At 41.6% G+C, this 12544-nt stretch overlaps 2 protein-coding genes across 14 annotated transcripts in view; one reads left to right on the top strand and one right to left on the bottom strand.

The window, feature by feature from the left end:
• cbx5 (chromobox 5) overlaps positions 1-4244 on the bottom strand; it is a 24830-nt gene extending 20586 nt beyond the window's left edge. For 2 of the 6 annotated variants that reach the window (NM_203576.2, NM_001244838.1), the window contains exon 1: positions 3730-3875. The gene's annotated coding sequence lies outside the window, so the exon portion shown is untranslated. The other 4 variants (XM_012956626.3, XM_012956623.3, XM_012956625.3 and 1 more) reach the window with 4 other exon arrangements.
• Positions 4187-12544, top strand: hnrnpa1 (heterogeneous nuclear ribonucleoprotein A1). Of its 8 annotated transcripts, none has more exons than XR_001169872.3 (12): positions 4187-4399; positions 5736-5852; positions 6084-6230; positions 6311-6521; positions 6863-6955; positions 7055-7147; positions 7281-7496; positions 7655-7789; positions 8118-8190; positions 8326-10710; positions 11874-11947; positions 12404-12492. XR_001169872.3 is itself a non-coding variant. In XM_012956844.2 (9 exons), exons 1-9 carry the CDS (start codon positions 4385-4387, stop codon positions 8177-8179), a joined length of 1089 nt encoding a protein of 362 aa, XP_012812298.1. In that variant the 5' UTR covers positions 4187-4384; the 3' UTR covers positions 8180-8191.

Raw genomic sequence — 12544 nt, 5'->3', positions numbered from 1 at the left:
CTAATACTGCTTCATCTTGTTTATCATGCAAGTGTGAAATGTGAACGCGAAGGACACAAGGAAATTGTTTTTCAAAAGCACTATTGCTTTGATTTGCATTTAAATAAATACCAAGCAATGATTCAGTGGCACTAACTGCATTTACTTTACTTTACTATGGAACTTAGCATCTACTAAACATGATTCATATAATAGCAACTTCTCCCCTTTTAACAACACTTTTGGGTCCTCCACCCACACTGGAAAGTGAGTTAGACTATTAAGTTATTAACTGGGTGGAGGACCCCTTTACATTTCTTCAGCATGTTACTTTACCTAGCCCTGAACTCAAGATCACTGGCATGTAATAACAGGTATCCAGTCTGTTACCTATCTGGATGGTAGCTAACAATAAGTATGTAGTGGGGTGGTACTTTTTGTCTCTTTCCCAGTGTGTATTCCTGTTCTCAGGAATATATAAGCTATCAGCAAACACAATGCATGGGAATGCTTATAACACACCTACCCCGGGACCACAGGTCAGCTGGATGAGAAAATGTGAGGTCTATAACTAACAAGGGTCTATATAATTCTACTGAGCAGACAATGCAGCAGAAGGGCAGGTACACAAAATGCAGGAGGAGTAGTAAAGTGTAATTACCCATAGGGTCAGGTCAAGAACATGCCCTATATTGAAAAAACTATTATAGACTTATGTTATTTCTATGTTTAGTATATAAAAATGCCCAGAGAATTGCCTAGTATATTTCAGTAGCTCCTCCTCTAATGACATCATCTTACGTCCCCTTGTCTTTAAGGCCATAACACCTTCCCCCACCAGCTGCTTGTAAAGGGATTATAAACACAATAGGAACCCTGATGGAGGTCTTAAGGAGTCGGACAATGGCCGCTTGGGCAAAACTGCAGGCTTAAATATTGATGCCTTTACAATTTCTGAAGTAAAAAAAAAAAAAAAAAAAGCAAAATGATATAGAGCTTTTTATACATATATGGGAGGAAAAAAAATACATCATAAAGGGGAACTCCGAAAATTTGTTAAAGAGCCCCAAACATCACAGAAACCCCTAATACACCTATCACTGTAATCTGTTCCTTCAAAAAGTATAAACAAATACCATTTTTATATGCTGAAATCCAGCTTCAAAACAGTTACCTTTCTGCATCATTTGAAATCCTGGTGGGAGAGGAGGGACTAAAACATTGATGTTACAAATAGTAACAAGTTCTCAACAGCTTACAGACAGCATGCAAGAACTACATAACCCACAATGCACTGCACTATGATGTACCATTGCTTACTGACATCACGTCGGCAGGGGATTGTGGGATTTGGAGGTTGCAGGTTAAGAACAGTCGACTACTTTAACAGCCCAATAGGCTTGTTTTGCCTCCAGTAAGGATTAAATTATATCTTAATTGGGATCAAGTACAAGGTACTGATTTATAATTACAGAGAAAAGAATTACAAATTAGAATTATTTGCATATAATGGAGTCTATGGGAGTTGGCCTTTCCGTAATCCGGAACTTTCTGGATAATGGGTTTCCAGGTAAGGGATCCCATACCTGTATATTAAAAATCATGAAATTGCTGCATATTTTTTAATTGATGTATATTACAAAGTTACTCTTTAAAACGCTTAAGTTGTGTTTGGGTGGAGTTCCACCTTAAGTTGCAAAAGCAACCTGAAATAATAAAGTCATCAAACAGTACATAAGAGTGAAAGTTAAGAGCAATTTCACTCAGTTATCTTAACCCCTTTGTGGTCAAGTGGTAAACAGAGATGTCACCTGCCCTTCCAAAGTAGACTGTGTACAGGGGCTTTTTTATGAACACTGGCCAGTAACCTATGGCAACCACATTTTTGCTTTTCATTGTTCAATCTGCAGTCATGGATTGGTTGCTATGGGTTACTGCCCATGTGGAAATCTGCCCACTGTTTATACATGTTTACTGTTTATATACATAAGATGTCTACAGTCTAAGAATAAAGTATACAAAGGCACATTTAAGCCCACATGTCCAGCCTGTGAACCTCCTGCTGTTCAACTACTACTCCCTATACTCCAGCAGACTTTATCTGGGAGTCTGGACTAAAGGTGGCCATACACCGTAAGATCCGATATTCTCTCGATAGGCCCCCTACGAGTGGGTGATATTGGGCTAATTCAACTTAGGGCCAAACAATTGAATTAGAATGGTGGGCATAGGCACCATCAGTTCAGAGACTGCATAAACGAGCCGACACGGTCCCCAATTCAATGTAAATATCAAACCTGCCCGATTTCAAGTCAGATGTCAGTTGGGGCCTGTTGTTGGTGCCCATGCATGGGCAGATAAGCTGCCAAATCAGTCTAAAGGACCAATATTGGCAGCTAAAATTGCCCAGTGCATGGACACCTTAAGATTCATAATAGGCCCTGGTATTTGACATACACGGAGGCCCAATCCCCTCCACTGGCCCAATAAATAGTGACTGTCTACCACACCTTACTGCAGCCCCTCTGGCATTTGCCAGAATCTACAGAATTGCCAGATGGTATGGTTATAGGTTAGCATTAGTGATTACACCTAGTAAGCTTGCTGTGTTGGCATGCAGGTGTGAAGGTTATTTAAAGGAATGCCGTTGCTTAAAGTGTATTGTCATATTATAAATACACGTTCCCTTTCATTTCCCTAGGGACATTTTTCATTTTCCCTAGGTAGCAGCCTAGCTGGTTGTAAGCATAGTAGTTTTTAAGCTCCTGCCATAGACCCCCTTCAAGCCTCATGTAAGCAAGGTATTTACTTTATTTACAGGAGGTGAGATTGATAGAAATGCCTAGAGCTGGTCTGAGTGATGTCTGAAGCCATTTTGCAACGCTCTTATTTGCGTTGCATGCGCCCCCCTCCAAGGGCAGAATTTCTGAATATAGGCACTCTTCATTTAACAGAAAAGTGTGGAATTGCTGCAAATAGCCTTAACCTATGGAGACAACTGCATAGAAACTGCTTTTCTGCTTCAAGTGATACCAGTAAGTTATGTGCCTGGTGTAAAGCTGCTGTACTGCGTGTTGCATGTATTACCATTTCCATAGCCACAGGCCATGGTTTTACTTGGGTTAGGGATGCCCAACCCCTGGCAGACTGTTCCTGCTGAACTACACCATTCTGACCTGCTGGCTGATATGTGCAGACATAGCTCACAGCAGCTGGAGGGGTGCAGAAGAGCAGACGTTCCATATGTGATTGCTGACACACAATGATGATGGAATGAATGGAGGACTCACATCAACATCCAGCTGTTGTACTACACCTCCCCCAACTGAACAGCTGGATGTTGGCCATGCCCGATATCTGTATACAGAGAATATACAACAGAATCATGCCATACAGGTTTTTATTGTATAATAGTCCAATAGGACCAGCCCAGGATACAATACCAGGGGGAGAGAGCAATGGGTATTGCCCAGCGCTGTCTGTAAGCCCCAGGTAAGTACCTAAGTTAAGCCTCGCACTGTCGCTGCCCGGCTACACGGCTGAACGGTACAACACGTTCCTCCCAAAGTTTGCGAATGACCCCCAAGCTTCCGCCAATCAGCAGCGCCCCTTGTCTCCCACATCACTGTCCCTGTCTCCCACAATGAAGCCGGGGCACCCCATTATTCGCACAGTGCCAGCAGCAGCACCTCACACAGCCAATGAATGGGAAGGGCCGAGGAGGGGTGGGAGGCAGCGAGTTGTACTCACCTTCCTGCGCGAAATACACCGTGCGCCCACCGAAAGCTGCTCGCTAGCAGGAATTGAGTGAAGGCTCTTACCGAGCGGTACTGTGCGCAGCCAGCGACCAAACCCCGCCAAAAACAACCCACTAGACGCATGCGCAACACCGCCCTCCAGCCTAAAGGAATGCCCCTCCTCGGGTACACACTATGCCCAGTCCGTGCCATACTGCAGCCTAACCATTCACCAGAATTCATAACCAAAGGTTGAGGCCCTATAAAATGTAATTTCAATGGCTAGAACCAAATCTGCCCGAACTTCTATAAAACGAGCACCGGGCCAGTACGGAAATCTCTGTATAAAATATGCACACCGATAATCACTCGCCCAATGAGAAAACGGGGCGTACCAGCACCTCACTTAGGCCGGACAAAAGGACTGACTAAACGTACCCGATTTCTTTTCCCCTCCTCCTCAACGTCTTAACCAATCGCTGAAGTTAAACGTCACGCTAGTTGCCCAATCGACGATGCCTACGCAGACAGCGACCAATTAGGAGGCAAGTGGGCGTATTCTGGCGCACTAAATATACATTGCCATTGCGCTATAATCCCCCACTCTTCCTTCCTGTCGCTTCTCTTTTGTTTCTGCTGTTGTTGAGTTAACATCGGGGAGAGTCACCATGCACAAGTCCGAGGTAAGGCCTAGCGCCAGTGCATAATGCATTCGGTTCTTTTTATCATAGTCGTTTAGTTTTACGCCTTCTAGTTATGGGCATAAGTATCAGTAGGAGTGTTGGCGCCTTTTTGGGCCAGGTTTTTTTTTGTATGCTGTATATATGAGAGTGCTACGGTAGGTCAGGCTATATTAGATAACGACTAAATTATGTGAATAACATGTAGGCCCTGGCTGGGGATTTTCTTTAGACGCCGAGCTGGAAGCTTTGCGTAGAGTTCCTTTGTCTGACTCCATTTTGTGCGCTCCACCCTGCGAGGCGCTATGGTACCGCCTATTTTCTACTCGCTTAATGGCGGCGCTGTGGCCCGTAGCTGGAAGGCGCCTTTTCTCTAACGCCACACATGATTAGGCCTCTCCTTAATACATATTAGATATTCTCTAGCAATAAATAAAAGAATACCTCTCTCTCGGATACCGTACAAATTGGTAACAGAAAGGCAAACTTATTCCCGGATTTGTAAAAACGCGTGTTTTCAGCTTCGATGTTCAGGCTAACAATATACTTATTATTCTCGCTATTTATGGCTTCTACACATTCAACTTAAATGAAACCTGTTCCTATAGAAAAAAATGACCCTTATGGTATCGCGGTGGGGGAGGGGAAACTGGTGATTCACCATTTTGGTGAATGGGTTGGTTAGGCCTAACCAGTGCACTTCCCCCACCTAGAGGCTTGGGTTGGTTAGGCCTAACCAGTGCACTTCCCCCACCTAGAGGCTTGGCTGCTAACTTTGCCCAATTAGCGAGTCTCCTTTTTAATCACTGGGCAAGTTTGCACCTAGGCAGTAACCCATAGCAACACATCAGTGGTAGTTTCACCATTCCTGCTGCTGGCTGAACAAAGGCCAAACATCTCGTTGGTTGCTATAGATTATTGCTTAAGTGCAAGATAGGCTTTATTTTAAATTTTTTTTATTTTTTTTGTGGTTTGGGTAGAGGGTGAAATTAATAGGAAAGGGTCTTATAGTAGATGAAGAAAAATAATCCTTTGTGCCTGTCCCTTTGCTTTTGGCATCCAGCCAACATAGTTAAACCCAGTACATGCTAGTAAACCTCGTGTCTGTCTACATTGTACAAAACTGACACCTGTTTAAGGGTGTTCCAAACTAGACAAATTAGCTTCCTATTCAGATTTTGGTACTATCTTTTATCTAAAATATTATGTATATTTTAGATTATAATAGAATTCATTGTTTATGACAATGCTTTTATTCTGTGGATTGTATGCGATATTGTATTACTTTAGAAGCTCCCTGTTAGACACCGGCTGTCACTAATTCTTGCCTCTTGTGTAGGCACCCAAGGAACCTGAGCAACTACGCAAGCTGTTTATTGGAGGCCTGAGTTTTGAAACAACTGACGAAAGTCTCCGTGAGCACTTTGAGCAATGGGGTACCCTAACAGACTGTGTGGTAAGCAGCTAATACTCAATTTATCGAGAATTGTATGCTGAAGGTAAAATTCTGTGGGTTAGTGTTTTACCTTGGTTTTTTTTGTAGCTACTAGCATGCCCACATTCTCCACATAAAATAAGTAATATAATCCTGCTAGTTCATATTTCCCCTTTATTCACGTAGGTAACGCAAATATTACCTGTAAGTATTGTTGGTCACAAATCTAAGTACCCCCTTTTTTCCTGGCAGGTAATGAGAGATCCAAACTCAAAGCGTTCCCGTGGCTTTGGATTTGTAACCTACTCTTCAACAGATGAAGTAGATGCTGCCATGTCTGCTCGCCCACATAAGGTGGATGGACGAGTGGTTGAACCTAAAAGGGCTGTCTCTAGAGAAGTAAGTTCATTATATTGTAATTTCTTCTTTCTGTGAATGAAATGTTACTGGCTATTTTTACTGGGTTTTTTTTTCTTCAGGATTCCTCTAGGCCCGGTGCACACCTCACTGTTAAGAAAATCTTTGTAGGTGGAATAAAGGAGGACACGGAAGAACATCATTTAAGAGAATATTTTGAGCAGTATGGAAAAATTGAAGTTATTGAGATAATGACAGACAGAGGCAGTGGCAAGAAGAGAGGCTTTGCATTTGTCACATTTGAAGATCATGATTCAGTTGACAAGATTGTCAGTAAGTTGACTTTTTTTCTTAACCAGTAACCTAAGTTTTAGTACTGATGTTTGGCAGATATTGGTGATCTTGCCTTTGGTATGTCTGTGAAGATTTTCATTTATCCAGGTCATGGTATATCTAGTATAAATAAATCTAAAGCAAACTTGCCTTTGGTAGCGCCTGGTTGGATCAACCTTTTCTAGCACCTCAATTCATGCAATGCCATTGTATTACATGAATAAGTTGGTTCTCACAAGTCCTTTTTCTTGGGTTGGACAGATCTTTAATCTAACAGCAATAGCATTTTATCTACACTGGTTATTTGAACTTCTATTGACTTGCGTGTGTTCTGTTTGCAGTCCAGAAATATCACACTGTCAACAACCACAATTGTGAAGTGAGGAAGGCCCTCTCAAAACAGGAAATGGCTAGTGTTTCTGGCAGTCAGCGAGGTGAGCCTTCAGAAATAACAGTTCCAGAGCGTGTCCAGTCTGGTACTCTTACCTACATAAGTCATTTTTCTAACTTTTTTTTTTTTTTTTTCTTTCAAGGACGTGGTGGCTCTGGGAACTTCAGTGGTCGCGGTGGGTTTGGTAATGACAACTTCGGTGGTCGCGGTGGAAACTTTAGTAGCAACAGAGGTGGTGAGTGGGGTTTTTTCCTGTTTAAATCACGTAGCACCTTACACTTGCTGTGTGTGTATAGTTGTAACATCCACACTTTTCAGGTTATAGGAAGTCACCACATACTAATGGTAACTTGAATTTGTTTTTACAGGTGGATTTGGTAACAGAGGTTATGGTGGAGATGGCTACAATGGCTTTGGTAATGATGGTGGTTACGGTGGCAGCCCTCCATACTCTGGGGGTAACAGAGGCTATGGTGGTGGTGGTGGCCAAGGCTATGGAGGTGGCCAAGGAGGTGGATATGGCGGCGGAAATGGAGGTTATGATGGCTATAATGGTGGAGGCAGTGGCTTCGGTGGCTCTGGTGGTAAGTGTTTAAAATTTAAAAATTAAAACTGTTCAAAACTGTTGAATAGTGACAACCTCATCTGCCATATTAAAGTACAAGTTAACTGTTTAAATCCTGCGTTCTCTTTAAGACAGTTTAGCAGAGGCTGCAGGGTAAATTTATGTTGTGTTTTATAGGTAACTTTGGTGGCAGTGGTGGTGGTGGCGGTGGATACAATGACTTTGGCAACTACAACAATCAGTCATCATCCAGCTTTGGCCCAATGAAAGGTGGCAATTATGGTGGCGGCAGGAATTCTGGACCATATGGAGGTAAGATTTTTTTTATTTTTAAAGATTTGTGCTAACCTTATTTCTACACTTCCTGTTTAAACCCCTTGTTTGCTGAATCTACATCGCTGTTTGCACTGTGATGGAAAAGCAAGTATAAACTTACTCTGGTTGGATATTGATTAAGATTCATATGGCTTAAGTCCTGGGCATGTTTGTACTCCCCAAGGCTAGATATTTGGGGTTGTCAGCCTGACTGTTATGAAAGATTTCCAGTTAATAGGCACTTGTAGGGTGCTTCTCTACTGTAAAGAGCAGTTTTAATCAACTGTAAAGATTGCGTTGGTAAAATCTGCTTTCTTTACTTCAGGTGGCTATGGCGGAGGGTCTGGTAGCAGCAGTAGCGGATATGGCGGTGGGAGGAGGTTTTAATTTTTCTACAGGTATGATCTTCTACACTGCCGTGTGACTTAACAGTGGTTCCAGTAAAATGTCTTGAACATGGCAGCTGTGTGCTGTACAATACAAGCTGTGTGAATACACGTGTAGATTAACACTTATTCCATGTTATTCAACAGGAAGCAATGCTTAGCAGCAGAGGACAGCCAGGCAAGCGACAGGTTACTACAAAAGTTGAATTCAGCCAAGCACAGGTGTGGCAGGGCATAGCTGCTACATGAAGAAATGTTAGCGAATCAGTAACCAATGAGGAAAACACAGGACTATTTGTGACACATTAATTGTATGAAGAAATAAGTTTTTTGTTGTGAGCATGTAAAACAGTTAATTTTTTAATGTATAGGTTCCATTATATGAAAGTTGCTTTTTATTTTTTTTCACTGTGGTCATGCTGTTGAACTGTACAAATCTTGGTCATGACTAAATAAATTGTCCCCTTTTTTAAACGTGTAGGTGTAACTTTGAAGTGTAGATTTGATGTAGGAGACTTGTATTTGCTAGCAGCTTGCCATTACTGGTATGATACAAACAGTGCTTTCTAGAACCTTTGGTTAGTGAGTCTTGTTCTTAGGAACAGGGTGCAACTAGTACAGCTGTACAGCTTTACTGCTAGGCTGACCTTTATAAAGCCTAGCTAAACTTCAGCTTCTTAAATGGATTCCATATTTCGGCCAAGCTTGTGTTTACTTTTGGATGGATATCTTATGCAATTGAAGTTGGTCTTCAGTCTGCTTGTCAGGGTCACTGAACATAGTATCAAAGTCAGTGTGGAGGGGGGACAGGGTTGTATACTGGTAATCTTATCTACCTCGCAAGAACCAGAACATTGGGGTAGCTTCAGTTTTCTGTTTGCCTGCCTAGCTTAAGCAGATATTTTAGACTCAGACTTGCATGCAAGCCGGATGAATAAAATGCAAATGAAGGGAGAGGGCAGAGGGAAGACATGCACAGAACCAGTTCTCTTGGGCAGAATGCAAGTCCCTTCAGAAGAGAAAGCTATAGCAGTGTTGATACTGGTCTGTAGCTTCAGAACTATAAAATTAGTTACAAAAAAGTCTTTTCTGAAGGGCTGTTAAAATTGAGACTGTTAGAAGGTAAACATCCTCTTTAAGAATATTAGTTTGTGGTGTTTTGGCTGCATTTTTTGGACGTGAAAATTAGCACACAAACTTTAATAATTAATATGCCTGTAAGTCTGTCTAAAAGGGACTTGAGATGTGGTATTCAAATCATTTTAACACTTAAATGAGTCCCTCTTTATGGCAGAAGTGTATAGAAGGGAATCTGCCTGAACTATTGTTTCTTGATGGCAGTGCTAAGGACTGTGTTCAGTAAGGGCAAAGACACAAAGGGTGATTAATCGCCACAACTTTGAATTTAGTCTGTCCCTGCGACTTCCCGCCCAGAGTACAACTGCGTCGCCGCGGCAAATCACGTGTGCAGTTTTGTGGTTTGTATTAGTCGTAGAGGTGACTAATCACCCCATGTGTCTCTGCCAAGTCGAGCCTCCGCTCAGTGCAGAACAGAGATGGCTGCTTTTAATGTAATCTCTGGGGATAAACAGCCTAGTGGTGCTAACACTAAGTTATTCTACTACATTTCTTAACTCTTGTCAGGTAGCGCTGAGGCCTATTCTCTCTTCCATTATGTACAATAAGCTGCTTTTGGTTCTTTTTCAACATGTAGATGTAACTTTTGGGCTAAATCAAGATGATATCTCTAAGTATTTACTATAGGAGACATTATTTTTGCTAGTGATCTATAGACAAAATTTTGGGGGAGGAATGTATAAGAACTTAAGACAACCCTCCCTTTTTGTAGCTTTTGTATAAGCAAGCAGTTGTACACTAAAGCAAGCATACTGTTTGAGAACAAATGCTTTCTATGTTAGACCTTTTAACCCTCTAAATGCACCACCTACACTCCAGAGCATTCAACGTGCGCCTGTGCCTAATGAGAGGCAGAGTAGTGAGGTGGGGTTGCCATCTGCCGTGTATGGCCGCTTTACTTCCTAATGCTGGTGGCAATCACTATCCAGAGCCACAACCTCTGGTTGAATGCCCCAGGGACAGTAAGTTAAAATTGCCAACCCTGCAAATATTGCTCAGTTGGTTTGTATTAGCATGTTGGCATTCTTGCTATGTTTAAGTCTGCATTGAAACTGACTGGAGACTCCAGTTGCTGCTGCTTAGATGGGTAAACCCAAACATACAAGGCAAGCTAGCGTGGTCCTTCTAAGGATGAAGACAGTCAGAAACTGGTCGAATAGGTAACAGGAGAGACTGCTAGCAAGCAAGATGTTCCAGTCAGCTCAGACCAGCCTTCCGTCAGCTGAGAAAGATTAGCCAAGCAACCATTAAAGCAGATCAGTGCATACATAACGGCTAGACAAGCTAAAGGGACTCATCAGCTCATCGGAAGGAGGCAGTCGAGTGCAGAATCTTCATATTTAAGCCTAGCAGGCAGTTCCAGCCAGAAGGGACAGTTATGTTACCTTTTTGTAGGTAAGAACAGACCTTTTTTTCCTTCATGACTTTATTTTGAAGTAAGTTCGTTGTTATCCGTGTCTGCGGCTCTTGCTAATATGCAGCTTTCTATTGTGTCTAAGCCATACTATCTAAGTATGTAGTATACTGTACATTAGGTTACCGAAAGTGTGCAGATTTGAACAGACAAATGTTTAATGGCTGTAAGATTACTGGGCACTTGTACCGCATAACAGAGCAAAACTATAGCTAAAATGTTTTTTTTTTGGATCCTTCTAAATTTTATTTGCATAATGTTTCATTGGAGGGAAGCTTGCACAAACTACATTTATACCCCCTTCAACATGGGCAAAATATACTGATCTTTGCTTAAATTCTGACTCTTAACACTCATAGCCTCAGGATTTGTATAAATCAGTTACTGTTTTGGTTTCCCACTTCTCAGTAATTAGCAGAGTGTGCTTAGAACTCTGTATAAACAACCCCCGGTGCATAGGAACAACCCCTGTATCTACAATGAAAGTACTGGGATGTTAATATACATAAAGTTTTTCTCTACCTTGTTGGTCCAAATAATTAAAACCAGAGCTTTTCCTTGTTAAATGCTAGCTGTGTTCATTAAACTCCTGTTGAACAAGGGGTATACTACCCCAGTAAAACATGGCAGTGCATCATCTATCTTCCAGATAGCAGCAATTCTGCCAACCGGTTGCAGGCCATGTACAAAAAGACACACTTGGTGCAGTTCGTAAATTAGTATTTTTGTGGGACTTATGTTTGTGACCCAAGCTAGGCTTATGTAATCCCTGGCCAGTGATAAGGTCTTATAGAGCTATAGTTCTGGAATTGTATTGAACTGGAGAAAGTTCTTAGTTTTCCTCTCCCTATTTGGCCTAAATGGTAAGATTCAAAACATTAACTATCAGGGGGGTTTATGGGTTTTGGATCAATGCAGAGGACTGGCCTTTAAATGGCAGAGGCAGCTAGTGTATTGGCACTGAATTTACAAATGCAAAGTCTTTCAGTATAATGCAACCACAACTGTGTATAATGACTTGAAGGATCCACTTGGAAGACATTTTTAATAAAGCATTTTGGCTACAGTTCATCCCCAGTAATCTACACTCTAATGCTGCTACCCTAGGGATCTTCTACATTTCTAACCACCATTATTTTTATAGGAGAATATCCTTCGACATGATTAAACTGACCTGGGACCTTAGTTGGGAAGAAGTGTCCTGATGCAGGTTTCAAGGTAACTTGAACATGAATTAGAAACTTTAGGATAAGAGTTATTTGTATATATGATCACCTTGGTTATATAATCACCATTTTAGTGACTTAAGAGCTACCCTTTACAAATGTAATCTTATTGGATGTGCCACTTATACCTTCTGTGTCCACCCCCCTCCCCACCAATAATGTTTAACAAGTGCAGTAGGTTCTTGTCTTAATGTATTTTTATGCTTTTAAATAATGCACTCCTTATGCTTTTCCAGTAAATGCCCATTTTATATAGACATGCCAGGGCACTGCTGCCTTCATATGTTGCAGGGTGTAATTATGAAGGTTGTGACCAATGTGTGGTTAACAGGTGCGCTTGTTTCAAGCACCTTCACAGTAGCTACAGTTTGTGTAATGCCAAATGCCCCATGGCATTTAATTGCTTACAAATCCAAAGTTGTGGTTAACTTTTTCTCTTCTCTTGCAGATTACCTGATGTGACAGATCTGACCAACTTCCAATTCCACAGCTACTGTGTAGCTCTGTTTTTCAAAATAAAAGTTTTTAATTTCCTTTTTCTATCTTGCAGTTTTTCTCTTTAAATAAATGTTGGGTATCTGAATAAGAA

The sequence above is a fragment of the Xenopus tropicalis genome, chromosome 2 (assembly GCF_000004195.4).
Source record: "Xenopus tropicalis strain Nigerian chromosome 2, UCB_Xtro_10.0, whole genome shotgun sequence".
NCBI classification, from domain to species: domain Eukaryota; kingdom Metazoa; phylum Chordata; class Amphibia; order Anura; family Pipidae; genus Xenopus; species Xenopus tropicalis.
Note: the sequence above shows the minus strand (reverse complement) of the source record. Positions and strands in the feature narration are given on the sequence as shown.

What these genes read in the sequence shown, in the direction of transcription:
- hnrnpa1 (XM_012956844.2), top strand. An exon ending in AAAGGGCTGTCTCTAGAGAA is followed by an intron (nt 6,231 to 6,310) that starts GTAAGTTCATTA and finishes TTTTTTCTTCAG; the next exon opens with GATTCCTCTAGGCCCGGTGC. An exon ending in CTTTAGTAGCAACAGAGGTG is followed by an intron (nt 7,148 to 7,280) that starts GTGAGTGGGGTT and finishes TTGTTTTTACAG; the next exon opens with GTGGATTTGGTAACAGAGGT.